The sequence below is a fragment of the Globicephala melas genome, chromosome 7 (genome assembly GCF_963455315.2).
Source record: "Globicephala melas chromosome 7, mGloMel1.2, whole genome shotgun sequence".
Taxonomy (NCBI): domain Eukaryota; kingdom Metazoa; phylum Chordata; class Mammalia; order Artiodactyla; family Delphinidae; genus Globicephala; species Globicephala melas.
In genome coordinates, this window is record NC_083320.1 from 63,716,259 (window position 1) to 63,744,109 (window position 27,851).

Genomic DNA, 27,851 nt, shown 5'->3' on the forward strand with positions numbered 1-27,851 from the left:
CCTGTTTCTTGGTGTCTCTAGCACCTGGCAGGTGCCTGGTATGCACGAGAATCTCAAGTCATTTTGGTTAATTATTGGATACAGGCTTTGGAGATCACGACATCAGTTGTTAAACAAAAATTGCTCTTTGCACTCTTTAGTTCATAACCAAAACAATCTAGAGAAGTGAAAAACAGATGCTAATGCTAAGACTGGAGCTGTTCACCTTGATCTCTGGTTTCAGACTTTTATATACATGAAAACAGCTTTGATGTCTCATTAGTCTTATACATTTGAACATATTAATATATGTAAGCTAATAACATTCGCTATTTTATGTATTAGAACTCCACGTAAATTTTTATTCGATTAAATAAATTGTATTTGCTAAAATTTTGAAAACCCGAAACTTTCTAGCTTGATAGCTAGTCAATCAGTTAACTGCTTGACCTCCCTGCTATTATCAACTGTAAGAAGACACAAACTCAAATGCTTACAGGAGCCAAAGTGAATGGTGGGAACTTCAGAAAACCAAAGAGTTCTGTCTAAATACATTCAGGTTCAGTGCCCACCAAACAAAATACGTTCCTGGGCCATAGGTGGTCAGCCATAGATTCACTGGCCCTGATGTCTAGTCCCCTGTAAACACAAAGATTTCATGATTTCCAGTATATTTGAATTAAACATATCTTTTTACAAAAGAAATGTGAATAAGGCCCTGGCGAATTTGCTAACTGATCTTTCTTTCCGGGGGCAATCTTTGACAATTTAGAGTCAGTCTGTGAAATTGAACAGTTGCCGGTTGCTGTTATCAAAAAGCTGTTTTGTCATAATATAAAGGTATGGAGCAGCCAATACTGTAATAAAATCTAGCAATTTTATAATAAATGTTTCAAGTATAGTAAGTAAAAGAATTCTTATTTTAAGGGTTTCTTTTCATCTGATTGTGTCAGATTGACAGTGGCAATAAGAATCAATTCTAATTTCAAAGGTACCAAGGAAATGAATTTCTGAGTTGAGGATTGCTGGGGATAAGACGGCCTTATCAGCGTTACCTGGCCCTTTGTGCTAGCTTTGGTAACCTCATTTGCCATGGTTAGATTCAGAGTCTCTGCTTTTGTTGCCCAGACAGAAACCATAGTGCTCGCTTCCTGATGATAGCTGGCCTTCCCTGGGGAGCGAGCACAGCCGTTTAGTTTCAGAAACACCATAGCTATATCACTGTACCTCTGTGATTACTGATGCTGTCTGCATTTGAGATGTTGTTTGCGCTCGATCTGTGCATGCATACCATGTGTACTATGTCTCTGGTGTATACACAGATAAATATATACATCATTGAGTGTGTAATATGAACATATCAAATATTCTGTCATTTGAGGGCAAGCCCTTTGTGTTTACTATGTTGCTGTAATGATCTAGAAAGCAGGGCGTACGTGATTATGATTATTTAACCCGTTTACACATTAGGAACGTCAAGCAGCTTAAAGAAAAATAAATTACCAATTACCTTCAAGTTTTTGTTCTAAACTATTACTGATATGTTACTTAACTTGCATGAAAAATAACTGCTTAATGGCACACACACAGACAAGGAATATTTCCATTTTGACCAACCAGCACAACCCTTTTGCTATTTTAATATGACTCATTTGGTACCCAAGAGTCCTGAAAATAGTCAGAGGTGCTGTACACTTGGCTCATTTGGGAACGTTAATTTGCTTCCGTACTGCTTTAGTGCTAGCCCTCAATGTGACTTTGTCGATTATTCCATTCTCAACTGCTTTCTTTGATTATAGCTCCTTACTCAAGTGTAAGATCTTACTGATACTTTAGAGATGGTGGTAACACATCCAGTTGCTTTTAACCACTGACTACTCTGTGCCCAGTGTCTACGAGGCAGGCACTTTAATTCAATAGGCTTCTTTTCCTGAAGTTTCTAGTGGCATCCAGGGAGATGGCGATTGTGAGGCTGAATGTTCTAAAGCTACATCATTTTCAGAGTAGAGCCTTTCATTATGCTACCTTGGGTTCCATGCTATGAGAGGTTTTATCTCTGAGAGAATTTTATAAGGTGTTTCTTATACTTCTAACAGTTAAGGACAAGGCCCAAGATAAGCCCACCTTTTTTTTTTTTTAAGCCCACCTTGTATGGAATTTCATTGTTTAGTAAGAGTCCTATGTTTTTCTTTTCCATTTTCTTCATTCCATTCCACTGAATGAGTAAAATGATAGAATACCACAGATTCTCTGAAAGTACAAAGAATATATATCAGCTCTCAAATTTTTATTGGAGATTTAGGAAATAGGGCCATGTATGAGGGAGAAAGAGCACAAGGGTGTAAGCAGCATTTCACATGACCTTTGGCTGCCTCATCATCATCAATTACCATTTGTTGAGTAATTACGATGAGTCAGACCCTGGGCTAATAAGCACATTAAAGCCCGGTGTGAAAGATAATTATACCTTCAGCTATGTGCTCATGCAGGTACACACACACACACATATACACACACCCCACACACCTGAGCCCACTTACATAATCACCACATGTGAAACACAGGCTAAGCAGGGAAACCCAGTCTGTGTTGAGGGCAGGCTTTGGCATAGCAAACTGCAATTCAGTTTAGGCTTGTTTGATTCAGGAGCTATGCTTTCCCAGTTTCTTCTCATCCAGCTATAGTATTGGCTATTTGTGAGAATATCAGGCCGCCATGGAGACCATGTCATCTCCCTTGTGAAAACGTAGGGGTTCATAATGGTTCTTTGAGCACATGGCAGTTTATCAATTTCCCTTTACAAAGTCTTCAAACAGACTTCTCACTATTGTCGTGTTCGTGTATAACCTCTCAATTAAGTAATTTCAGTTATATTCACTTGCTACAGCCTGTTCAGTCCCATCTTTATGAGATTGCTAACTCCTGTCACATATCATTGAGAAACTACATTCTTTTATCCAACCACATTTTCTAAGAGAATGAGTCTGTTGCTATCAAATGATCAAAGTCATGTTAAAGGATTTTCTTAATAGCATAAATTTAAAGAGCTCATCTTAATAGTCCAACAAGCTCATAGGCTGTTTGTACCAAATATAAGGTTGTATCAAATGCTACGTCTTCAACCTTTGCCATAAATTCTAACTCAGTAGCTACTAATGATAGAAAAGGATTGATGGTGGCTGGAGTTTACCTTGGCAAGAAAGAAGAGCAGTGTTCATAGGGAACAGTTATGAGCTAACTTCTAGAGGGGCATTTGAGAATGATTCAGATAGTAGACAAAGGGTAATAGTTTTTTGGTTCAACAAAAATGAAACAATAAGTTTGTAAAACCTCTGTTGAATAAAGACCAGTATGCAAATTGTACGTGGCAAAAGTATTTCACATTTTGCTTCTGATTTTTCCTCCTGATAGAATCTGAATTGTTGAATTGAAACACACATGGATGATTTTTCTAAATGAAAAATCTATATTTTACATTGTACTGGATTTTGGGGTTTTATTGTATGGTTACTGATACACCTTCATTTCACGTTTGGGCAGATACGGCAGACGGCGTTTCTCAGGAGCTCTTCTCTGCTGGCTTAGTCGATGGTCATGATGTAGTTATAGGTAAGTCACTTTTTAATGCATGTAGTGTCATTTTGTTGATACATCAAATGGAAATGCACTTAGAAACAGAAGTTTTCATAAAGGAATAATTCTGTGAATTTCTGAAAATTTCTTGAATTCTTACCTTTTATGTGAAATAGGTATATTTAAGAGTCATATTTAACTTCCTGTTTCAAAAGCTCTTAAATGTAATTCTGTCCCATTTGTCTGGATGTGATTTATCCAGTGCAGAACGTCACTTATTGGAGATAAAACAAAGAACCTAGAAGACCGAAACGTCCATGACATAGCAAACGCAAGATACTATCAATTCCATGCAGCAAAGTATGGGAACTTCTGAGGTCCTTTCTCTGAGTTTCTCTATTCTTTTTCCTAGCTCTTAGTAAGGTTCATTCATTATAAAGTGTTAAGGTTGGTTAGGACTTAACGATCATTCAGGCCAGTTCTACCATTGTGTAGACAAGGAAGCGAATTCCTAAAGTGATTCAGTGGTTTGTCCAGGGCCATGCAGCTGGGTTCTGGCAGAATCACCACACTTTGAGACTGTGGCTCTTTCTACTACTTTTAGAATCAAGAAAAGGCTGCGTTGGAACTAGGGGAGCCTGCTAGCTCTAGGCATGCTGACAGGAGCAAGAAATGACTGCTGGCCAAGCAAGGCAGAAAAGCTGTGTAGAGGCAGAAAGTGTCATCTAAGAAAAAGCACAGCTGATTCTACCTAGGGTGAGGGTGAAGGGCTCCACACTCTTCAGCAAATTCTGAGTTTATGAAGATTTTATAATGTAGCCTATTACTGCATATTGGTAATGAAGATCCTAAGTAATAAGGATGAGTTAATATTAATTATGACATTATGTTCATTATATTGTTAATTATATATAATATAATTATAATAACACTATAATAGTATTATGATAAAAGTTTCTTTAAAAATATTCAAATCAAAACCAATCCTTGAAATAGCTTGGGGCCCTTAAATGATATGTTTTAACTTTTTTAAAAAATCACATACTTGAAATAAATCCTTCCCCAAAAATACTGGAGTGTGTCACTAAGAGGGAGCTTGAGGTAGATATACTTACCCATCAGAATAGCTTGTTCTGGGCTTCCCTGGTGGTGCAGTGGTTGGGAGTCCGCCTGCCGATCTAGGGGGCATGGGGTCGTGCCCGGGTCCGGGAGGATCCCATATGCTGCGGAGCGGCTGGGCCCGTGAGCCATGGCCGCTGGGCCTGCGCGTCCAGAGCCTGTGCTCCGCAACGGGAGAGGCCAGAACAGTGAGAGGCCCGCGTACCACAAAAAAAAAAAAAAAAAAAAGAATAGTTTGTTCTTAGAATCTCTATAATATACATCATTATAAAGTGAATTGTTTGGGCTTCCCTGGTGGCGCAGTGGTTGAGAATCCGCCTGCCAATGCAGGGGACACGGGTTCAAGCCCTGGTCCGGGAAGATGCCACATGCCGCAGAGCAACTAGGCCTGTGCACCACAACTACTGAGCCTGCGCTCTAGAGTCCATGTGCCACAACTGCTGAAGCCCATGCACCTGGAGCCCATGCTCTGCTACAAGAGAAGCCACCGCCATGAGAAGGGTGCGCACCACAATGAAGAGTAGCTCCCGATCGCTGCAACTAGAGAAAGCCTGCACGCAGCAACGAAGACCCAATGCAGCCAAAAATAAATAAATTTATTAAAAAATAAAGTGAATTGTTTTATGTAAATAAGAGTAACAGGGAGTTTAGTGGGAGATTGGAATTCTGACTAAAGAATCAGTACCTAATATGTTATTGGTATACAAATATTCATAAATGTAGGTACAAAGATATCTTTGTAATTAGAAAAAAGTAAGCTTTTCCTGATTAATTACACATGAAGTATACACATTGGCCTCACTAGGGAGCTCTGTTTCCTTTGCCAAGTGGTACATGTGTAAAGAGATAGAGACATATTTTAAAGGAAAGTGACATGCACATGGACCTACAGGTGTGTGTATATATTTCCTTGTATATTGTCTTTCCTACTTTACTTTAAAACCTTGTGAGGTCCCATGGCCAGCTGAGTTCTTCCCTCAGTTTTCTGATCAAAGTGAGGGGAAGTTGAGTAATAAGATCAATTCAACTTTGGCATCTATTGTATCAGTAAGTTCCATCTCAGAATTCTTTATGTTAACAGTTGATAAACGTAGATTCTCTCATTTGAAAAAATGAGCACACACCTCTGTGTCTTAGTTTACCTGAAGAAACAAGGAGAAAAGTTAATGGCTAGATCAAGATACCCTGTAAGGTATTGGTATATTTTCCTTAAAGAGAGCTATGGTCCATACCCAAAGCAGCCAGAATTTAAAATTAATTAACAAATAAGAAATAATTTTAAAACACCCACTAATGTCTCCTATTTGGCAAAAAAGTTGAGGAGCACATGGTCTTTTGATTTGAGGTCATCGTGGCAGGTGGTAGGGCGCAGGAAGAATGAAAGAGATTCGTGGAGAAGTATCAGGTCACATCTTTATTTAAGCATGATCTTGCTTCAGGCCTACCGTCAAATTTAGTGTACTTCTTTTTTCGCCCCAGGCTCAGCTGAATCTAAGCTAGAGGATTTTGGATTGTTGAGTTTTTTAAAAGTGGAAATTAAGGCATAATTCACGTCCAAATTATTGAGTGTGATTTAAATAACCAGAAAGCTTGGGGCTTCCCTGGTGGTGCAGTGGTTGAGAGTCCGCCTGCCGATGCAGGGGACACGGGTTCGTATGCCGGTCTGGGACGATCCCAAGTGCCGCGGAGCAGCCGTGCCCGTGAGCCATGGCCGCTGAGCCTGCGCGTCCGGAGCCTGTGCTCCGCAGCGGGAGAGGGCACAACAGTGAGAGACCCGCGTACCGCAAAAAAAATAATAATAATAAATAAATAACCAGAAAGCTTCTGTTTTTCTATGCTGTATTTATTCTTCCCCAAATTTTTCATTTTGCCTTTTTCCCCTTCTTAGAGCTGAAGTGTAGAGTGTTGGAGTGAGACTGAGTGTGTGCACTTGTTCCTTATCTAGCAGTACTGACCACACCTCACAGGGACAGCTCACCTAAGAGTTACAATGTCTGCATATTTCATTTGATTATCACATCAATTCTATAAGGTAGAGAGGACAGGTTTTAATCAATATTTTATGGACGAAAAAGGGAGGTCAAAAGAAGTTTCTGGGTTATTATAACTTGTCATAGTCCCTGAACTTGGATCTTGTGATTCCAAGCCCAGAGCCTAATCCTGAACCTGACACTCTGTGTACAATTAATCCAATATCTTTAGCCTTGAAGAAGGGACCTAGATAATTTTAACTGGTTTCGTTGTCTCTTGGGGAAAAAAAAAATAGCTTGCCCTTACCTGTTTTTCCTGTATCAGTAGATGATTTATATTCTAAGTGTTGACTATTTGATAGACAGGTGAAATGTGTTTAATTCTGTCCCCTCTAACCCATCTCAGCCCCTCCTGCATCACTTACCTCCCTCTTTACTAGATTTGTCCCGCCAGCACATGGACATGTTTTTGTCTCCCATTCTAAAACCCTCTCTTTACTCCACCTCCCATTACAGCTACTTCTCTTCATCCCCTTGCAACTAAAGTCCTCAAAAGAATTGCCCCTGACTTCAGTTCTTCTTCTACCACTGTCTCTTGAACTCACTCCAGTCAACTTCCTCACTCCACTCAGACTATTTTTTCCAAAGCCATATCTGGGGAAGGCACACCCTTGGTAAATGCAAAGACAGATGTGGCCGGAGTGGAGTGAGCAAGATGGAGGGAGAGAAGACACATGATCTGTGAATGACTGCCTGCCACGCTCCTAAATCCATTGGTTAATTCTCAGTGACCTGTCAGCAGCATTGGGCATAGTGGACAATGCCCTGCTCCATAAGTGTTTTCATTTGGTTTTTAAGACTCCATTCTCTCTTGGTTCTCCCACCTTATTTATGCTTCCTTCTTAGTCTTTTTTTTTTTGTTTTGATTTTTTGTTTTTTGCGGTACGCGGGCCTCTCACTGCTGTGGCCTCTCCTGTTGCGGAGCACAGGCTCCGGATGCGCAGGCTCAGCGGCCATGGCTCACGGGCCCAGCCGCTCCGCGGCATGTGGGATCTTCCCGGACCGGGGCACGAACCCGCGTCCCCTGCATCGGCAGGCGGACTCTCAACCACTGTGCCACCAGGGAAGCCCTTTAGTCTTTTTTGTTGGTTCCTCTTCATCTCTCTGACCCAGAAATATTGACATGTCCAAGGACTCTTTCCCTGGATTTCTCCTCTTTTCTCTAGTCACTCACATCCTTGGTGATACCATCTGGTTTCATGGTATTAATGCCTTCCACTCTCTAACTCCCACATTTGTATCTCCAGCACAGACCTATCCTTTGAATTCCAGACTCATATTCAGCTCTCTTTTTGGCATCTTCACATAGAAGGCTAATCACTGTCCCAGGTTTAATTAACATCTCCAAGAACCAGCCTCTGTTGTTCCTCCCAATCTGCCCCTCCAGCAGCCTTGTACCCTAAGTTGATGTCAGCTCCATCTTTTCAGGTGCATAAGCCCCAAACCTAAGAGTTGTCCTTGACTTTTCTTTCTCTCATAGTCAATACCCAGCCTATCTAAATGTACCCGAGACCCAGCCCTTATTCACCATCTCCCATCCTGTTTCAAACCCCTCTCATCTCTCAGTTGAATTATTGCCTTCATCTAGTCACTGGTCTCCCTGCTTATGACTTTGCCTCCTTTCAGCCTATTCTCATCACAGCAGCCAGAGAGATACAAGTAAAACATAAGTCAGATACAAAAGGCCACACATATTATGATTCCATGTATATGAAATGACCGCAATATGCAAATCTGTAGAGTCAGGACATAGAGTAGTGGTTGCCAGGGCCTGAGAGGGACAGGGAAAAGGGGAGTGACTGCTTAGGGGTCTTGGGCTTCTCTTTGCAGTGCTGAAAGCATTCTGGAATTAGAAGTGATGATGGTTGTACAGCCTTGTGACTATACTAAAAACCACTGAATTGTGCCCTTTAAAAGGGTGAGTTTTATGATATATGAATTACATCTCAATAAAAACGTGTGAGCGAGATCACATTAATGCTTTAAATAAAACTCTAATAGCTCTCCATCCCACATCTCAGTGGCTTACAATCCTCTATATGATCTGTCCCCTGTCATTTCTCAGACCCTTCCCTCTCTTTGGCTCTCCCTCTTCCCCATTTCACCCCAGCCACACTGGCCTTTATACTTGGGATTCTCCTTCCCCAGGTATACCTGGGTATCTCCTAGCGCTTAAATGCTGCCTCTCAAAGGGGCCTTCCCTGCCGGGCTACTTAGAATTGCAACCCGCTCCCAACTCTCTACCCCCATCCTTACTTAAGTACTTTACCTAGTCTCTCCCCATCTAATAGGCTATATTTCATTTATTCATTATTTAAGTATATAGGATTTTCCCTTGAGCATGAGTTTCTTGAAGGCCAGGATTTTTGTTTTGTTAAGTGCTATTTTCCCAGTGCCCCAAACTACATTTCATATAGTAGCCACTCAGTAACTTGTTAGAGATAAACAAATACTACCTTGAAATATAGAGATATCTCGTTAACACTTTCTAAAGAAGGCTATTTTAAGTATAGGATTCAATTATTTTAAGAATCTTGCTTTCAAGAGTACAGAATTCGAGTGGCATTTCACAAATACAAAGTACATTCACTTGACAAAGTTTGCATCAAAAATAGTCCAGTTCAATTGAGAACATTGGCACGTAGAGGTGTGGGTGATTTCTTGTGTGTGTATTTTTTCAGTTTCCGTAATATAAAACAGCTAACATTTAAATAGATTAAACATTCCTTTTTTTCCCCCACCAGAATTTCCTCTTGAATCAGAGTAAATGCTTCGGGCAATATAAAAAAAACTGAATAAAGCAATAGTATATGTTACGGTGCAGTGAGTGTTATGACTTTTACTATAATGTGGCAAACAGAATGTTACAAAAAAATTTTCAGTATCCAGCTTCAGGGTAATCTGCCTTTAGTGCCAGCCTTCACAAAGCAGAATTTAAACTGAAGGAGCAGTTTAGTGACTCGGAGTGATTGCTTTCTCACACAAGCAGAGCAGCACAGAAATTAAATGCAGCATTTGTAGACTGAAATCATAAACCCAGTTCAGTTGTGCTTCAATGCAGCACTGCCTTAGGCAAGAAACAGAAAATATATCTAGGCCTTGTGTAAATCGGAACTAAGAATGACAAGCCCTCCTGGGTGGGTGTTGGTTTAAAGTAAGTTAACTTTGCAAGATGCAAAACTTGATGCATGTATGAATTTGCTTCTCTTGCCTTGCTGGGATGGCTGACAAATAGACCAGATGTGAGTCCTTGATCCATTTGTTTCAAAGAGGGACCCTCAGTGAGGCAGCAGAGATACTTGGTCCCTTTGCCTCCTAGTTCAGAAACAGCCCATCTGAAGTTTTCTCAGCAGTAGAAGCAGAGAGGAGAGAAAATTAAAAACAAATTCATGTAGAAAAGAAAGCAAAAGTTCTGAATTCTCTTCACGCCTTATGCTACGTGATACTTTTGAGTCTCTGTTGAATTGAGTGTTAGGACCTCAGCAGTGGAAGGAACGCTGATGAGTGTGTTAAGCTAGCCAGTTACCTCTCCTCCTTCTATCTCCAAGGCCCGTTCCAGGGTCCAAGATTTGACAGTGAGTGAATGTGGAAGAGGAAGCCGCTTGGTAGCTTCCTTTTGAGAAAGTGCCTACTGACGGCTCTTTGCTGGGTTTTTACACCACCATTTCCTGGCTTTGTAACATATATCTTTTTTTTTTTTTCCCCTTTAAGTGGGTTGAGAACCAGATGTTGGAACTTCTGTGTCCTGAGAAGGGAGCTCTGTTTCTGCATTTATTTATACAATTTTCCTTTGAGGGATTTTGTGCCTAGGTAACTAGTTAGCATGGCCCTGGAAGCTAATATTAGCTATATATATTCCCATAAGCTCTCTCAGTGGACTTTCGGACATTCTGTTGATGTCCCTGGCATGCTGTTTTCCTGCACATGGAGAATCCTTTTCAAAACCTGTCTGCCCTCAAAGATTCACTGTAAATGCCACCTCCAGGAAGCCTTCTCTGATGGTCACCCCCTCCCTAACGAAATCTAGAGGACAGTTTTTTCTTGGCCTGAACACCAGAGAACTATTTTTACCTTTAGCAACATGTGTCTTTCATCCTTCTCTGCTCCTGGCACCGACCTTCTCTTTGTGAGGAGGTTGAGTGCACCTTTAGGGAAAGGCCTGTTTTCTATTTTTTTGAATCTCTACCATCCTTGCCACACATAGGCACTTAAATATGTTTTTGGATAAATGAATAATTTTAATTCCATTTGGGAAATTTAACACTGGAATAGTTCATGAATTGATGACCTGGGCAACACAAATATTATTGCACCCTCTCAAAACTGAAGAGTAATTCACCATGATTGGTTTCTCTCTCTCTCTTTCTCTCTCTCTCTGCCCACCTTCCCCTTCTTTCTCTCTTTCTTAAGAATTGACTTTTTACATGACTTTTGAGTCTTGCCTCTTGGGTAGGAAATGTGGTTGCTCTCGAAGGCCTTCTGTCTTCCAGTGCTTGCTGGGGTTACAGTGTTTGTCTCAGAAGTATAGACTGTGAGATGGCCTGCATCAGAATCTTACCTTGGGTATGTATTTAAAATGCACATTTCTTTTTTTTTTTTGTGATACACAGACCTCTCACTGTTGCGGCCTCTCCCATTGCAGAGCACAGGCTCTGGAAGCGCAGGCTCAGTGGCCATGGCTCACGGGCCCAGCCGCTCCGCGGGATGTGGGATCTTCCCAGACCGGGGCACGAACCCGCATCCCCTGCATCGGCAGGCGGACTCTCAACCACTGCGCCACCAGGGAAGCCCATAAAATGCACATTTCTTGATTCCAGCCTAGAGTTATAGAATCTGGAGTCTTGAGCGTAGAGGGTGGAAATTTGCATTTTTAACAAGCATCCCATGTGATTCTTAAACACAGTAGAATTTTGTGGTTACTTCTTCAGTTCTGCTTGTGGTAAACTTTGGAGATTGTTTTAGCTCATTTTATCATCTGTATCTCCTTTTCAGTCTCACTAATCTCCTTTGCTTTTCTGCCTGGATTCTCTTCTCCCTTTAGGAGTCTCTTTTAAAACTGTGCCAGTTAACTTTTAAAAACTGTGTGTGTATAAATGGTGTAGATGCGTGGAGGAGCCTCACTGGTATAAATTTTTACCATAATGAGTCATTACAGTTTTATTAAAACTACTGTTGTTGCTTGGGGTGTAGTAGGTCCTCCAGGTGGCCTTCACCTTTTATGTTTCTCTACAATGGCAACGTATCTTTAGGCTCCAAAGTACGCAAGCAACAGAATATTTGCTCGTTCGTGAGCATATGGTTGGATGTGTGAAGTGCTTTGTTTCCCCAGCTATAGCCAGGGATATTTAAGTCTGTTGTGAGAGATCCAGGATTTATTGAGCAGCCGTGCACTTTTACAATGCAAGTCTTGGAAAAGAGTGAACATATTCTATCTTACATTCAGTTCAGTGATTATTCTGTGATGTTTATTGATGTTGAAATTCAATGAAGGAAAACTGTCATTAAAAAGTAGTTAAGCAACTGTAAGCAACTGTAAGCAACTGTACTATGATTTTTAAATGGTGACAGATAATTTAAAAAAGGAAGAAAATTCGGTAAGCCCTTCCTGGGTTTAGACAGGCTTAGTGTTAGTTAAATGATGTCAATAAGTACAGTCGAGTGATTCCTGATTAAAAGTTGTCTGTATGTTAAGTTTAATAGGCTAGGGAATTAGGGACTATAAGTGGCTTGGGAGAACTATACTGATTACTTTCCTTGTATATATTTACTAGAAATAAATGTTGAACGGTTTGATATGGCGCAGGGTTACCATTTTCAAAAATGTGCCACTGCCCATTTGATTGTAGCTCATTGCTCCTGGTTTTCCAAATACCATTTTTTCTTTAAAAAATCCTTATTGAGGGCTTCCCTGGTGGTGCAGTGGTTGAGAGTCCGCCTGCCTATGCAGGGGGCATGGGTTTGTGCCCCAGTCCGGGAAGATCCCACATGCCGCGGAGCGGCTGGGCCCGTGAGCCATGGCCGCTGAGCCTGCACGTCCGGAGCCTGTGCTCTGCAACGGGAGAGGCCACAACAGTGAGAGGCCCGCGTACCGCAAAAAAAAAAAAAATCCTTATTGAGGTATTAATGCCTAAGTAGGAAAATTTATTTTTAATTTTAATATGAAAAAATAGTGTACAGAAATTATTTTAAAATATTTACAAGTGGTAGGCTGGACCATCTAATATATATAAAAAATATACCATGCATTAGATGACTGACCATCTTATTCAGCATTTGTACTCTTTGGCAAGGTGGTAGAATCACAGTTTTGCTGTTTAAATATTTAAAGAGCTGTTTGCTCTGTCGAACGCTGGGAGCCAGGCCTGAATAAATATGCAAAGAACAAGCCCGTACACATACACACACTCAGCATTAATTTGGTCAGAGACCTAAAAGTTAATATATTTTTTAAGTTTGTTTAAGTGCAACAGGAAGACAGACTGAAGTAAAATACAATTTTTGTTTTAACAAAGTATCATTTTTATAGTCTTTTTGACCATACTCCTCCTGTCCCCCAAAATTCAAGGAAATTAAACATAAGGAAAGTTTTCCTAGCAAACCAAATCAGAACCCTGAAAGAAGCTGCCTACTCCTATGGCTGAACCCACTGCCAGCCTTAGCCACCCCCTCTGCTTACTTATCTGCAGATTCCAATGGAAAATGACTGACTATCCTGATAAGGGTTGGCAGACTTATTGTTTACAAAGACATCTGATTTGGGGGGTGTGGGGGGTGATTCAAAATTACTTTTCAAAATGTGGGCAAAGGTTATTTCCAGGAAGTTCTAAAAAGCATAAAATCTGTAATTACCCCCAAAGGTGTTCTCAGTTTCTGTATCACATGATTGTGAATCAGTACATCAGTAGACCACACCGTAAGCTCTGATTTTCTAATTAACTTTGTCACTTTTTATTTAGTTAGGAGTTGTGGATCCTCTTTAAAACCACTGATAAAGTTAGACTCCAGTTAAGATCTGTGCTTAATTTCACTTAAGTGAAACAAGAGCTTGCTAGTGGATTAGTTTTAGACATCCACTGTCAGAGTCTTGCTGTTTTCAATTACTTTAAATTGTCCTGTTTTAATTTATGTTAATCTGTCTTGTAAGTCTAGAATCAGATAACGCCTGAGGATTACGTTCAATCCAGCCAAACTTTCTGACTAAAGTATTACCATAAACCCCAAATACCGATCCCTACTTGTACTGAGAATGTCTTTCTGGTGGAAGTAAAGTAGGTTTAATCTGGTGCAGGAAACCTAGTTTTTCTGATATTATATATTTTTCTAACACTACCAAGTATATAGGATTTAAAAGAAATGGCTCTTTTGCTGAACAACCTATTTCATTAGTAGATTGATCTGTTTTGGGCTGTAGTGTGTGTGTGTGTGTGTGTGTGTGTGTGTGTGTGTGTGTGTGTGTGTGTGTGTGTGTGTGTGTGTGTGTGTGTGTGTGTGTGTTTACCCACTTCAGAAATCTCTGGCCCATGGAATTTTAACTATTCCATCAATAGTACAATATTGCAGATATAAATAGATTCTTAGTTGTGCTTGTTAGTACATTGACAAGCAGATCTCTTAATACCAAGCCAAATCTCTGCTGCATTTTTTACTCTATTAGTAAAAAAAAAAAGACAATGCCTCCTAATTTCTTCTATAACAGAAATTAAACTTGTAGATCCAATCAAGAACATTTTAAAGCCAAGAAAGAAAATTAGGTCAACATTTTTGACTAAATGTGGGCTTATTATCCTTTTATTTTTGGCTTCATATCCAATTACACTCTTAACTTTGATCCTATATCTTGTATTTGGTTAGCATTTTTCTAAAACAAAGAGTTCCTTCCTGCTGACTCTTAAGAATACCTTCTTCTTAATCCTGCACTACTTACGTTTAGCATCCAAAAGGTGTCTAAGAATGTTTCACCCCAGATTCATTTAAAACAAGGTTAGGCCCTGATTGGTCACATTCTAATAGACACACGCCCATGTCTGATGAGCCATAGACCCACCCGGCAGGAATCTGTTGTCAGGATATCATTTGAATAGCCGTGGGTGTAAACCCGCGGGCTGGCTCCGTGCCCCTTCTGGACAGAGTACACTATGGCAGAAAGTGAAGAAGAGGCTGTCCATGAGACCTGGCAGACAGGTTTGGGTAGTTTTAAAAAATTTTGCCGAAATTTTTAATAGGCAAAGATTAATGCCTTAATCTTCACTCTTAGGGAACTTGGTCAGCCATGAGAAGATTGTTACTTGAAATAAGAACGCCAAATTCAAAGCATCTTTTCAGTAATAGGCCCCCAGGAGGTCTAATTTATAATGGATTTTGAGCCTCCTTACCCGTCTGTGATCGTTAGCCGGGTCTTTAGAAACTCAGTGTGCTCGTGATCCTTTTCTTCATTGGAGGGATGGATCCGGGGTCAGAATTCTACTGCCAGGTCTCTGCACTTTCTAATCTGTCTGTGATACGCAGGGTCAGAAGGACAGGAGAGACTTCCAAATGGCATAGGCAGTAGCCTTGCTTTCCTCCCCTGTGAGCTGACTGTTCATTCCTCACACAGACTTCTCACTGTTCCGCTTCTAATTCTTGCAGTTGTCAGTGGAACTGATTGATAAGGTGAGAATGGCATACACTGGAAATCTGATATCTAACAGAAAGGTAGAATACAGGTGAGAGGACATGATTTGGACAGCACAACTCTTGGGAAGCATAAAATGCCAAAGGTTATCTGACTCATGGGATTCTTGGCCCTGGCACAGTAGACTGGAGCTCTAAGGATTTCTTTAAAACTGAAAAGTTGGGGATTTTTCCTGGTGGCGCAGTGGTTTAGAATCCGCCTGCCAATGCAGGGGACACGGGTTCGATCCCTGGTCTGGGAAGGTCCCACATGCTGCGGAGCAAGTAAGCCCGTGCACCGCAACGAAGAGTAACCCCCGCTCTCCACAACTAGAGGAAGCGCGCGCACAGCAATGAAGACCCGACGCAGCCAATAAATAAATAATTAAAAAAATAAAAACACATGGAGTTTTAACAAAAAACAAAAAGATGAAAAGTTGGCTTTTTAATTTAGTGCTCGTGAAAATTGTCATTAGGTGAGGAATGGGAATGAGAAATTAACTTGATTTTTTTTTTCAGGATGGATTTTTTTTTTAACATCATAAATACAGAATTCTGCACTTGAAAGAGCTCTGAACAGTGGGTTTACATGATTCATCTGCAATAATTAAATAGAACAGCTCAGGCTTGTTGGCGTACCCTGAAATATCCATGCAGATCAGATGTCTGCAGACTAAATAGTTCTTAGCCAATAATAATAGATATTCCTCTGGGATATTACTGGGAGTCTCCAAAGGAATGTGTCCCAGGGGTTCTTAAATCGCTCTGTTAGTGCTGGTTACCATGTGGCAGGCTCATTGGCTCCCACTTGTTCCCTGCCCAAGAGACTCTTGAAGAAGCCTCACCAGCGTCACCAGCCAGCCTGAGGGCCTGAGTGCTCACCTCAGGGGTGCTGCTTCCAGAAGGTCCCAGGGGCCTTCTTGTGATTCAGCCAGAGTGGTGGTTGCTTTCATGCAGAAGTGGGGAGAAGCGCCTTCTACCACACTTGTCACCCAGGCCCTGAAGCTGCCCTCCTTCATTTACTCCCTAAATAAAGCGTCACATCTACGCTGTGCTGGGTACACCAGGTGAACGAAAGAGACAGGGTTCTTGTCCCGCATGAAGCCTCCAGTCTCACAGGAAAGGCAGACATTAAGTCAATACACAGGTAGAAGTGAAATTACAAATTGTGAGGAGTGTGCAGGAAAAACAATGTGCTACAGAGACAGTAACCAATAGTGGGGGTCTGGGGGTGCTTCTCATTTAGATTCAAGAGCAGAGTGAGCCACTCTGAGGGAGAAATATTTGAGTGAAGTCCTGGATTTAGCCTGGCCATCCCGGGCAGACACACAGCCTGTGCAAAGATGATGAGCTTTGTAAAAGATGACCAGTGTGGCCAGAAGAGGTGAGCGAGGAGAGGGTGATATGAAATAAAGCCAGGTAGGAGTGAGGGCTGGATAGTGTAGGACCTTGTAAGTAGCCACTAGTCATAACGCCTTGTGAATACTAAGTTCTAGTTGTTCAACTTCGATTGTCTCTACGTAGGTAAAGTAGAAATCCTGCGCCTTTCTTGCCTTTTTCCTATCAGGGCAAATAAATGCTTTCCTTTAGCCTCATTTATTCTGCCAGGGAATCTAAGCAGTTTACGAAAGCTTGGATCCCTTCGCTGCCTGAACGTGGTGCCCATTTTGACCAAAGTGAGTAGGAACCACAGAAGGAAAGGACAGTAGCCCTGGAGGATTTGAGAAAAACTGAATGGTGTTTCAGCATTCTAGGTTCATTTAAGTTTGAGGGCATCAGATAAGTGACTTGGGATTTATTGTTTGGGGATCAGGAGAATTTCAGAGATATCTTCCAGTAATTCTGAATCCAGTTATTCCATCAAAGGGAAATAAGGATTCCTAGAAAAGACAAAACTTGGATATTAATTGCAGACATTTTCTTTATATTAATTGTAACCAAGGGGCCTTCATGTATATTCCCAAAGAGGATGAAGTATATTTTCCATTTCATAATATTGCCTAATTCTCACACAAATTATGGAGTGGGCTGAGATAGTACTATACATACAGTAGAACTATTATCATTATAATAGAGTACAGAAGACATAAAATCTTCATGTTCATTGGGTTAATGAAAACTTGCCATTTCAAGTCCATTAATTGCAGTTGAACTCGGTAAATTTGTTTTCAGGGACTAATACTCTAATACCTAAAGTAGGCTTTCAGGTGGCCTCATGTTCAGAATGCAGGCATGGTAAAATAGCTTCTTGTTTAGCTACCCTTTGTCCTGGTAAACTGGCTATAGAGTTGTGACAGTGTTTTCTCACAGTGGTGATTTCTAGAGTGTTCATCAACTAGTAAAGCTGTCTGACAGTGCTGGTCATGCCTTTTTTACCCTCTCCCCTTTATTGGCTTTATTCTCTATGGAGTTCTTTCTAGGAAAAAGTCTTTTCAAACTTCTGAGAAGTAGAGGTAATAAAAACATTAAATGGCATAGAAATTACCATACAAGCTTCCAGGCTCCTTTAGCTGACGTCTCCTATAATTATTTAAATAACCGATTTCAGATTGGTTATTGGTAAATTTGGGTAAAATCAAATTTCACCTGTCTCTTGAGTGTCTGCTTTCCACAGTCCCTGCTTTTTGTGATTAAACTCATAAAACATCCTCCATCTTATTTCTTAGACTCTCCAAATCCGAGGCATATAGAGACCGCGTGGTGTAGGGAAGGGAGTGACTGCTTTCGAATTAGACAGATTCGAGTTCAGATCCCAGCTCTGTCAGTTATTAGGTGTGACGTTGGGAAGTTAGTTCTTCTCCCTAGTCTTCAGTTTCTTCTTTACCCATAGAGGGACCCACTTAACTCGTAGAGCTGTTATGAGTGTTACTTAATTACGTGGAGAGGTTGGTGTGATAGCGGGCCCACAGAGGCACTCAGTAAGTTCTTTCCTCTTTCTATTTTGGAGTGAATTCATCTGGCCTCCTATCCACTATGATACTTCTTCTGTGACATGCCAGTCGGAGAATGTAAGGCAGTCCTGCAGTTTCCCAGAATAAGATGGGAGTTCCTTGGCGGGGACTGGAGGTAGAAACTCCGCTTTGGGGAGAATGACCGAAACACTGCGGTCTACATCGGGTTCATGAGAGTCACTGTTAGTCACCTCTGCCGCCTCTGTGCTAGCACTGGGAGTTACCTTCCCCCGTTACTGCTCTGGCCCAAGCAGTGCTGGAAAGTGGTGTAAAAACAACAGAATGAACAGTGACACGCAGGCACAGGCAACTAGATAACTGGTCCTACCCAGTTGTTTACTGGAGGTCAGCCTGGTGTGTGACTCTGAGGACACCTCCTTGTTTAGTTTTCTGCCTGCTTCCCTGGGACTGAAGTTTCTCATTCCTACTGCCTGGGAAGACGTCACACACATGTGTACTGGGTGGCCTAAGAAGACAGGTCCAGAGAGAAATGTGAATTCCCTCGTCTCCCTGAAGCTTGCCTTTGAGCTCTATTTCCACAGCAGTGAGCTGCCTCTTTCTCCATCACCTTTTGAGTTATAGTTCCTTCACCAAAGACCTACCTCTTTCTCTGAACTGGGCAGCAGGAATGTCCACCAGCTTCAGGAGGAGTTTACACGCCTGCCTCAAGGAAACACACTGCTTTCTCATGGGCGTGCGGCGGTGTTCATCAGCCTCAGCAGGACAGCCCAAACAGGAGACAGTGCAATAAGCCTGATGCTTCTGCAGAAGGATAGCCAGCCTCCATGAACTTGACCCGCTGAATTAAGTGGTGCTTGCAGTTCCCTCTGTAAAATGCACTGGTGATGCCCAGGGCGTGCCGGCTGCTCACTGCTGGGAGATGACACTCTAGTCTGTCCCCCCAGCACCACCCCCATGTCAGTTCCCACCAGGGAAGGTCCATGTTTAACAAGAGTTTGTTCCCATGTTTGTTTATGCAGGTTTACTTCTTACTAAAATTATATCATTTAAATAAGTGATAAAAGATTAGTTCCAAAAGTGAGTTGTTTGTTCAAAAAACCAAGTGGGATGCTTGGGGAAATCTATTAATAAAGGCAAATTGTTACCTACATGGGAAAAGAATCTAGAAAAAGAGTGGGTATATGTATAACCGATTCACTTTGCTGTACACCAGAAACTAATACAACCTTGTAAATCAACTCTACCCCAATAAAAATTATTTTTTAAAAAGGCAAATTGTTGGGACTTCCCTGGTGGTCCAGTGGTAAAGAATCCACCGTCCAATGCAGAGGATGTGGGTTCGATCCCTGGTGAGGGAACTAAGATCCCACATGCCTCAGGGCAACTAAGCCCATGCACCACCACTACTGAGCTCACGCGCCTCAAAGAGAGAGCCCGCGTGCCGCAAACTACAGAGCCCACACACCCTGGAGCCTGCGCGCCACAACTAGAGAGAGAAAGCCCACACACCACAAGTGGAGAGAAGCCCGTGTGCTGCAGCTAGAGAGAAACCCAAGCAGACCGCACGCCGTACGAAGAAGATCCCACATGCCTCAACAAAGATCCCGTGTGCCACAACTAAGATCCGATGCAGCCCAAAACAGGGAAAATATTTTTTTAAAAAACCAAAAAACAATTCATTAAGAAAAAAAGATAAATTGTTAAACACAAACTGTTATTAAATTCTGTATAGAAAAGATAATTGTAAAAGAAGAGATTTTCTAAATCTAGGATTTTTTTTTTTTTTGTGGTATGCGGGCCTCTTACTGCTGTGGCCTCTCCCATCGCAGAGCACAGGCTCCGGACGTGCAGGCCCAGTGGCCATGGCTCACGGAGCCATGGAGCCTAGCCGCTCCATGGCATGTGGGATCCTCCCGGACCGGGGCACGAACCCGTGTCCCCTGCATCGGCAGGCGGACTCCCAACCACTGTGCCACCAGGGAAGCCCTCTAGGATTTTTTAAATGGCCTTGACCCTACATCACGATATTGGTAAAGGAGTGTACATTAATGTGATTTAAGTTAAAACATTAATCTTAAGGTTTATTTGTATCACAGTTTTATGTTTCCCTGCTTAAACTGCCTTTTTACATTAACCAACCAAATAGCACTGCCAACTTCGTCAGATTATAGTATTTCTTCTGCATCTATACACAGGATTGACTACATAATTTGCACAGCCCAGTGCAAGATGAAAATGCAGGGTCCCTTGTTCTAAAATTAATAAGTTCAAAATGGTGACTGCGGAGCATTAAAACAAGCACAGAGCCCTTCTAAGCCTGGGGTCCTGTGTGTCTGGATGGGCCGAGGGGGCGGGGAAGGAGAGGTGTTCGAGGGGCTTACTAGCTCTCTGACTGTCTCTACTGCTGAGGAGCTTCCCCTGGTGAGAGGCACCATTGTTGTGAATTACTGGTTGGAAGGTCTTTATCCCGAGCCAGATGCAGTCTCTTTAATTTCTGGCCTCTGGAGCAATGCAGAACACATCTAATCCCTTTTTCAAGTATTTATTCAAATATTTAAAACTGCCAAAGCTTCCCCTTATCTCCTTTTCTTAATGAACTTTCTTGGGTGGCAATATCCTTTTTAAAGCCGCCTCTATCTCATCTCTCCTGATGCCCTGTAGTTTTTCTGAATCCTCCTGAAGGGTAGTGCCTGTCAGTATTGTATACGAACTCCAAATTCCTAATGCAATAGGGGGGTTGCAGGGCTTGGGGACGCCTCATTTGTGAGGGGAATACTACATTTCAGCTAATGGCATCAAATACTGTATGAGAATTTTAAATAAAATAGATGTCATTGTTTTACACTGAACTTCTCAGCCAAAAAACTACTTAGTCTCTTTTAATTTTTTCATGTTTTTATTATTAAGTATTTCAAATATCCAGAGAAGTCTGTAGATTACTGTAGACGTACGCACTTATCACTGAGATCTCATTGTTTTTGACATATTTATTGCCTGTCACTCCCTTCCTGCATCCCCTTTTAGAATCTTTTTCCCTCCGGATGCTACTTACCCAGTGTGCTCTTATTCTGCATTTGTACAGTTGATTTTTATGACCTGAAGGCTTTAACTTTGTCTGTTATTAGTTTTCTTTGTTTGGGCCCATACAGGGTCTCTGTAGCTGTGCTAGAGGCCTCTCTCTGGGGAGTTCTAAAAGGAACACTCTTTCTGGCATAATTTTTAAGTTTATTTAAATTCTATGAAATGAACCTTGAAAGCATTATGCTAACTGAAGTAACTAGACACAAAAGGTCACATATTATATATGATTCCATTTCATATAAATATCCAGGATAGATAAATCCACAGAGACAGAAAACGGATTAGTGGTTGCCAGGAGATGGGGATGGGGAGTGGCTGCCTAATGGGTGTGGGGTTTTCTTACAGGGAAATGAAAGTGTTTTAGAACTAGATAGAGGTTGTGGTTGCGCAACATTTTGAATGTACTAAATACCACCAGATTATTCACTTTAAAAAGAGTTACTTGTTATGTGAATTTCATCTCAATGAAAAAAAAACAGGGCTTCCCTGGTGGCGCAGTGGTTGAGAGCCCGCCTGCCGATGCAGGGGACACGGGTTCGTGCCCCGGTCTGGGAAGATCCCACATGCCGCGGAGTGGCTGGGCCCGTGAGCCATGGCTGCTGAGCCTGCGCGTCCAGAGCCTGTGCTCCGCAACGGGAGAGGCCACAACAGTGAGAGGCCCGCGTACCGCAAAAAAAAAAAAAAAAAAAAAAGCCCATGAAATGATATTTAAATATTTGCATTGAGCGTTGTGTATAAATATTGAAATCAGCAATGTTGATATTTCTTTACTAGTAACTGTATTATGAGTATCATTTACTACACACCTAACCTCAAGTCCTGCTTTTTTCTTGGTAGGTGGGAAGATGGTTATTGATGGTGTAGCAATTCTTGTAGATAGTGTTTTAAGAACAAATTATGTTCGTATAATATTTGAGACTGTCGTTTCCTTGTGCTCATAGCAATGCAAGTTCTGTCTTTATTAATGTCTTGGGTACTGGTATGTACTCTTGCCATTCACTTAAGCTGTTCACGGGTTGGTGTAAGACTGTATTCCAGAACTGGCAAAAGAAATTGGTTGGGTCAAACCCAGAAGGTTTTCCGTTGTGGAGACTCCAAAGGAATCTCTCTCGGATAGTGTGAAAAAATTGCTCCATTTGTATTTAGCCTGTTGACATTCATTTCCAAATAAAATACATCATTCCTGGCAGATTACAGTGTTTTAAGAAACTGATAAGACCGAGGGAATCTTTTTCTCTGTAGTTCTATGTTTTTGTAGGAACAAAATCAGTGCCTATCACTGATTTTCACCCAGAAACCACCCTGGGTGAAAATGGACTCTTAACATTTTGAAGAATTTGAATGATTCTCCAGGGGAAAGTGCATTTTCAGTTGGAGTGATTTAAGCTACAAGTAGCAGAAAAGGCTGTTAAAATGGTTTTCACAAGAAGGACTCCTAGCTTATACAACTGGAAATGCCTAGAGGAAGGGAAGGTTTCAGGGTTGTTAAGCATCGCAGCGACATCGATCAGGACCTTCGGTCTTTCCTCTCTTAGCCCGGTTCTCCACAGCTTTGACTTTTATCCCAAGTCTCATTCCCGTCACTGTCCTAAGAGGCTGTCCAGGGCAAAAAGTGCTGCATGTTTCCTACTTCACATTTGGCTTTTTGTGGTCCTTACTAAGGAGCAAGAAGGTTTCTTTCTTAGAAGCCCCCAGCAAGCCTTTCCCCCTCTGTCAGTGGTCCACATTGGCTTACCATCCATCTGCCCAGCCCTAAACAGGCCCCATGGGGGTGGCGCGCTGAGATACCCATGAACTGATTGTGGGGCATCAGCCACAGTAGCCACTGCTGGCCCTGTGGTATTCTTGCCCATCTTCTATCTTTTTTTTTTTTTTTTTTTTTTTTGGCGGTATGCGGGCCTATCACTGTTGTGGCCTCTCCTGTTGCGGAGCGCAGGCTCAGCGGCCATGGCTCTCAGGCCCAGCCGTTCCGTGCCACGTGGGATATTCCTGGACCAGGGCACAAACCCGTGTCCCCTGCATCAGCAGGCGGACTCTCAACCACTGCACCACCAGGGAAGCCCCATCTTCTATCTTTTAAAATTGTCTTCTTTTAAACTGTCTACATTCTTGGTGTAGACAAGAAATATTTATTGTGCTGTGTTTAGGTTATGCCATGGTAGCGTAACATATCTTTCAAATGTGCTATTGAGATGTGCTATTTGCAGCCCATTTTCAAAAGCAAGGAATATTAAAGAGGAAGAAGAACCAAAATGTGCCTTCCTTTGTGCTCATATTTCATTGGTGAGCGCCTCATACTTGACAGAAGAGGAAAATCTAGGTTGTGTATGCACCCGTTTTGGGACTCTGCATGCTGTATAGGTTTTTTTTAATAGACAAGCCCTCTTTTCAAGTTGGTGCACACTTGGTGCTTCACTGCTGACTGTGTTGTTTTGTTCCATTTCTTTAACTGCATTTGGTATGCAAAAGCTCAACCTTCATTATGTATTATACACTTTCCCCTGACTTTAAACCATGACGCCTTGTGTTGGAATATGTTAAAAAATAAGTCCCAAACTGTGAAAAACTGATTTTTAAAATTACTTCAGCCTGCATTTTCTATCTCATGTCTTAATTTAATCACAGTTTTTGAGGAAATGAGCCTAGGCAGTCTTAATTGAGTGTCTCTCTGCCTGTGGAATTTTTTTCCTCTGTTGGCATACCAAAATTGAAATCTGTTGAGCTTCAAGTTTTTACTGCAGAGCCTCGGAACCACATTTTAGTCATTAGTCCATCCCGCATCCTTTTTTCTGCCCCGGCTCCGGTTCCCAGCAGTTCCTTCTGTTTTTTTTTTTTTTTTTTTTTCCTTTTGCTGTACTGCAGAGGTTACCACCTAGTGGCCCAGGCTTGGATCTTCCCTACAAATGTATTCTGTCTGGCTTAGACAATGTTATTAAATTGGGGGATCAGTTGCCAACGTTTAAATATAGAGAGAGAGTGGACGTAAGGTCCACTTCTGGCTTGTCTTAGAAAAACCAGATCTGAAAACAACTGGCATAAATTCCTAGATGGAAAAATTCTGCCCCCTCCTCTCTGAATGACTCACATGATCTCCCTGGCCCCTGGAGACATCTGAGTTTCTGACCCCTGTAGAGTGCGCCATCCTGTTTTCTTCCTTCATCATAGCATATCGGCTCTGCAGACCTAGATAAAGTTAGCTTAAGAGTAGTTTTCTGAGCAAAATACAGGTACAGTTGTTTCCTCTTGAAGCAGGCTATTGACATAAGGCTCTACAGCTTTTTAAAGCCTCGCATCTCCCTTATAACTCGTTGGAAATCAGCATCATGCTTAGACGTGATCTTGGACCAGAAGAATTCAGTAGGCACCCAATTGGCCAGTTTGGGAAACGATTTAATACCGAACCAGTAGATCATAAAGTCCTACACCATTTCCCGTAAGGGAGGAGGAGCCATCTGGAATCACGAGGATTTACACAGACTTCTCAGGGGGCCAGGCCCTCGGTCGGTCGCAGCCAGTGCCTGCAGGAGCACCCCCTGTAAGAACCCCCACTGTGGGGTCACCCCTCCTGGGATTCTGTCTCCTATACAGATTCCCTGCTCATTCATTAATTCTTTATTGATAGAGCTCAATCAGTATGTGCTCCCCATCTGACATGTAAAACTGCAGCGTGAACTTACATGCCGTACTCCTGTGACTCGGTAATCAGGCGGCAGCAGCAACACATGGTGTTCTTGTTCAAAGTCGATTACAGTGTCACCCTAACATCCCCTGATTGCTCTTGAGGATTATAGTTTTGAACTACCTCCAAGACCTCTCCCACCCCCATCAGACAAACTCGTACTGAAACTCTAACTCACATCCCTTTAGATTATTTTTAGGCAGACTGTCATTTCTCAGGTCACCGTTCTCCCACTTCCTAACCAGGAGCTGAATATTCCAACGCTAATGATAGTCTCAGACCAGGCACACAACTTAGAGTAATGCTCTGTTCTTGGCTTCGTTTTTCTAGTCTGATTTAGATGTTTGTCATGGGAAGTTCCATCACTGGAGAAGTGTGTAAGTTGAAGGAAACTCTTATGTTCTCCCAGTAGTGATTTATAACACTTTTATGATTAATAGGATTGTGCAGACCAGCAAGTTTTGAAAGTGTTTATAACATCCACTCAGTAATCCCAGATAGTAAGTGCTTGTTACTTTACCCATCTAGGTAATCTGGGTGGTCCTTACAACTGAAGCTAGTTCCTCTCCATTATTTCACTATGGCATCCCCTCCTAGTCCAGGTTCCTAGGTTTCTGCCACTTGGGACTCTGTTTGGGCACTGTGGCTAGTAATGCCTGGTAAAAGGTAGTTTCTGGAAAATGCTGGGCGTTCAGTGGCTCTGCTGAGAAAGTACACTCATTACTGGACCCAGCTCCATGCACACAGGGTTTTCTTCTGCTTTCTTGACAGGTGTACCTTAGAACACTAGAAGAATAAAATAATATTGAGTGCTTAGTAGATACCAGTAAATATTTGTTGATTTCTTGGATGAATGAATGATCGAGTTCACTGAAGACATACCCGTGTACATGCTATAAAAATGTATGAGGTTCTTCTTTGCTGTTGGGTTGTTTTGGTCTCAGTCAAATTGCCGGCATGTGTCAGCAGCCGAAATTGGGGTCTGCATTTGTACTGTTCAGATTCATGGGCTAAGCCGGATGGGCATCCTGGAGCTTTATGTCTCGGAAACCAGAAGGTGGAAGGCAATCATTTTTTACTACATTACCCAGGCAAGAATGAATTCATCATTTTTATCTCACCATTTCTCATTAAAAGCCTCATGCCCGTATCTCATCTAGAACACTGCCAAATTTCGGACTCTGCTACAGTAAGGATTGAATGTATGTTCGAACAGCGCACTGTGGGCCTATGGCAGATCAACTTTTGGGAAATGGAAAACATATATATTTGACTGACCTCCAGCCAGCCAGAAATAAATCCCTTGTATAATCTTGCCACAATGTCATTTGGTTGTGAACAGGGCGCCTCATTTGTCTTATGAGAGCCTGCATATCAAATGCCAGGGCCCTGCAGTCTTTTCTGCTTCTCTTTTGTAATCCCAGGCAGCTGCATCTTGGATAAGGTGCATTGGTGAAGAGATATAATTGTCCTCCTTTACTTTGTCATTAGCTGCATTCTTACCTTATTGAAATATATGTTGGATGAGGTTTTGTCTTTTTTTTTTTTAATTTAGTTTCTAATAACCGTTTAGTTGGTGTTTGACCATGTTTCTAATTTGTTCTTAAGGTTTCAACCCATTGCTTCTTTTCAGTTAGACTTGGTATTATATCTCACGTTCAATTCTATTCTAATAGCAGCTAGAAATTATTTAATCTACCATCACTACATTTAAAAATAAGTTCTCTTATGCATCGGCGTGGGCAACTTGGATCATGCTTTTCCTGTTGCCTAACACTCTGTTTACTTAGTTATGCTTCTAATGGGTGATTGATGTGTTTTCTTTTTTTAGTTCAGAGTTTCCTGCAATTTAAAAAAGTCCCTGTCCCTAGTGTCTATGATGGAAATAACATTTAATGGGACCAGGTGACTATTTCATTTTTGCTCTTCTAGAAAAAAATACCTGTTTCTGGATATATAAATAGGGATGAAAACTTACAAACAATATCCTTTTGAAGTTTCTTGAATAACCATTCTGCACTTTGGAGTCCAAACCTTCAACTCAGTCCCAGTCACTCCACTACCCACTTGCTGCCTGGCCATCCTTGCCAAGGACCTCTTAGGTGTCGAATTTACCCCCCCTCTCTTCCAGCATTGGTTGAATGTTTAGCATCCTGATTTTGTTTTACTTGTTCTTGCATAAAAAGCAGACAAATTCCCTGAACCAGTTGCTGCTGGTTCTTTAGGGACGATGGACAGGAATGTATTGGGTAGCAAGGGAATTCCACCAGAGGATGGCTATTTAGTGAAGACAATTTACCTGACAGTTCGCTGTAAGGGTCAGTTCCCTGATGTTATTACCAAGCACTGGACTTTCAAAACTACACGCATGATCCTGCGTTCACCACAGTTTTTCTTATTCCTTGTTTTGGAGAATGACTGGCTTTATTGCTTAGAGGATGATCCGTCCATATGGTGGCTCCTTACGATGACTGGGAGTGGGTTCAAAGCCCTGAAGCAGCTAATGAGTGATGGACCATTGGTCACATCCTCAGCCCTGCCCTAGCCTAGTCTCAGCCGTATTAACTAAGGGATGTCAGTGTTGAGGAAGAAAAGTAACAGCTGGGAGTACTTCTCACCCTGGGTCTTTGGGCGTTGAACACTCTGGTCTGAGGATGGTGAGGTCTTCAGTGCTGCTCTAGGTGAAAGCCATAGGTTGTTAATTGCACCCTATTTATCAGTGTGGCTGCCCTCACACAGAGCATAAGCAAGCAGTGAAGCTGCCTATCTCCTCACCCCCTCTGCCTGCTAGAGGCATTTTTCTCAATATATACAAATACCACAGTTTTT

General features: G+C 41.9%; 1 protein-coding gene across 3 annotated transcripts in view; it reads left to right on the top strand.

Moving 5' to 3' along the window:
• The window catches only part of STK39 (serine/threonine kinase 39), a 478,001-nt gene that overhangs the window by 418,848 nt on the left and 31,302 nt on the right, over positions 1–27,851 (top strand). For all 3 annotated transcript variants that reach the window (XM_030852534.3, XM_060302304.2, XM_030852531.2), the window contains one exon: positions 3,520–3,588. In XM_030852534.3, coding sequence (XP_030708394.1) covers positions 3,520–3,588 — 69 coding nt within the window. The remainder of the gene's footprint in view (positions 1–3,519; positions 3,589–27,851) is intronic.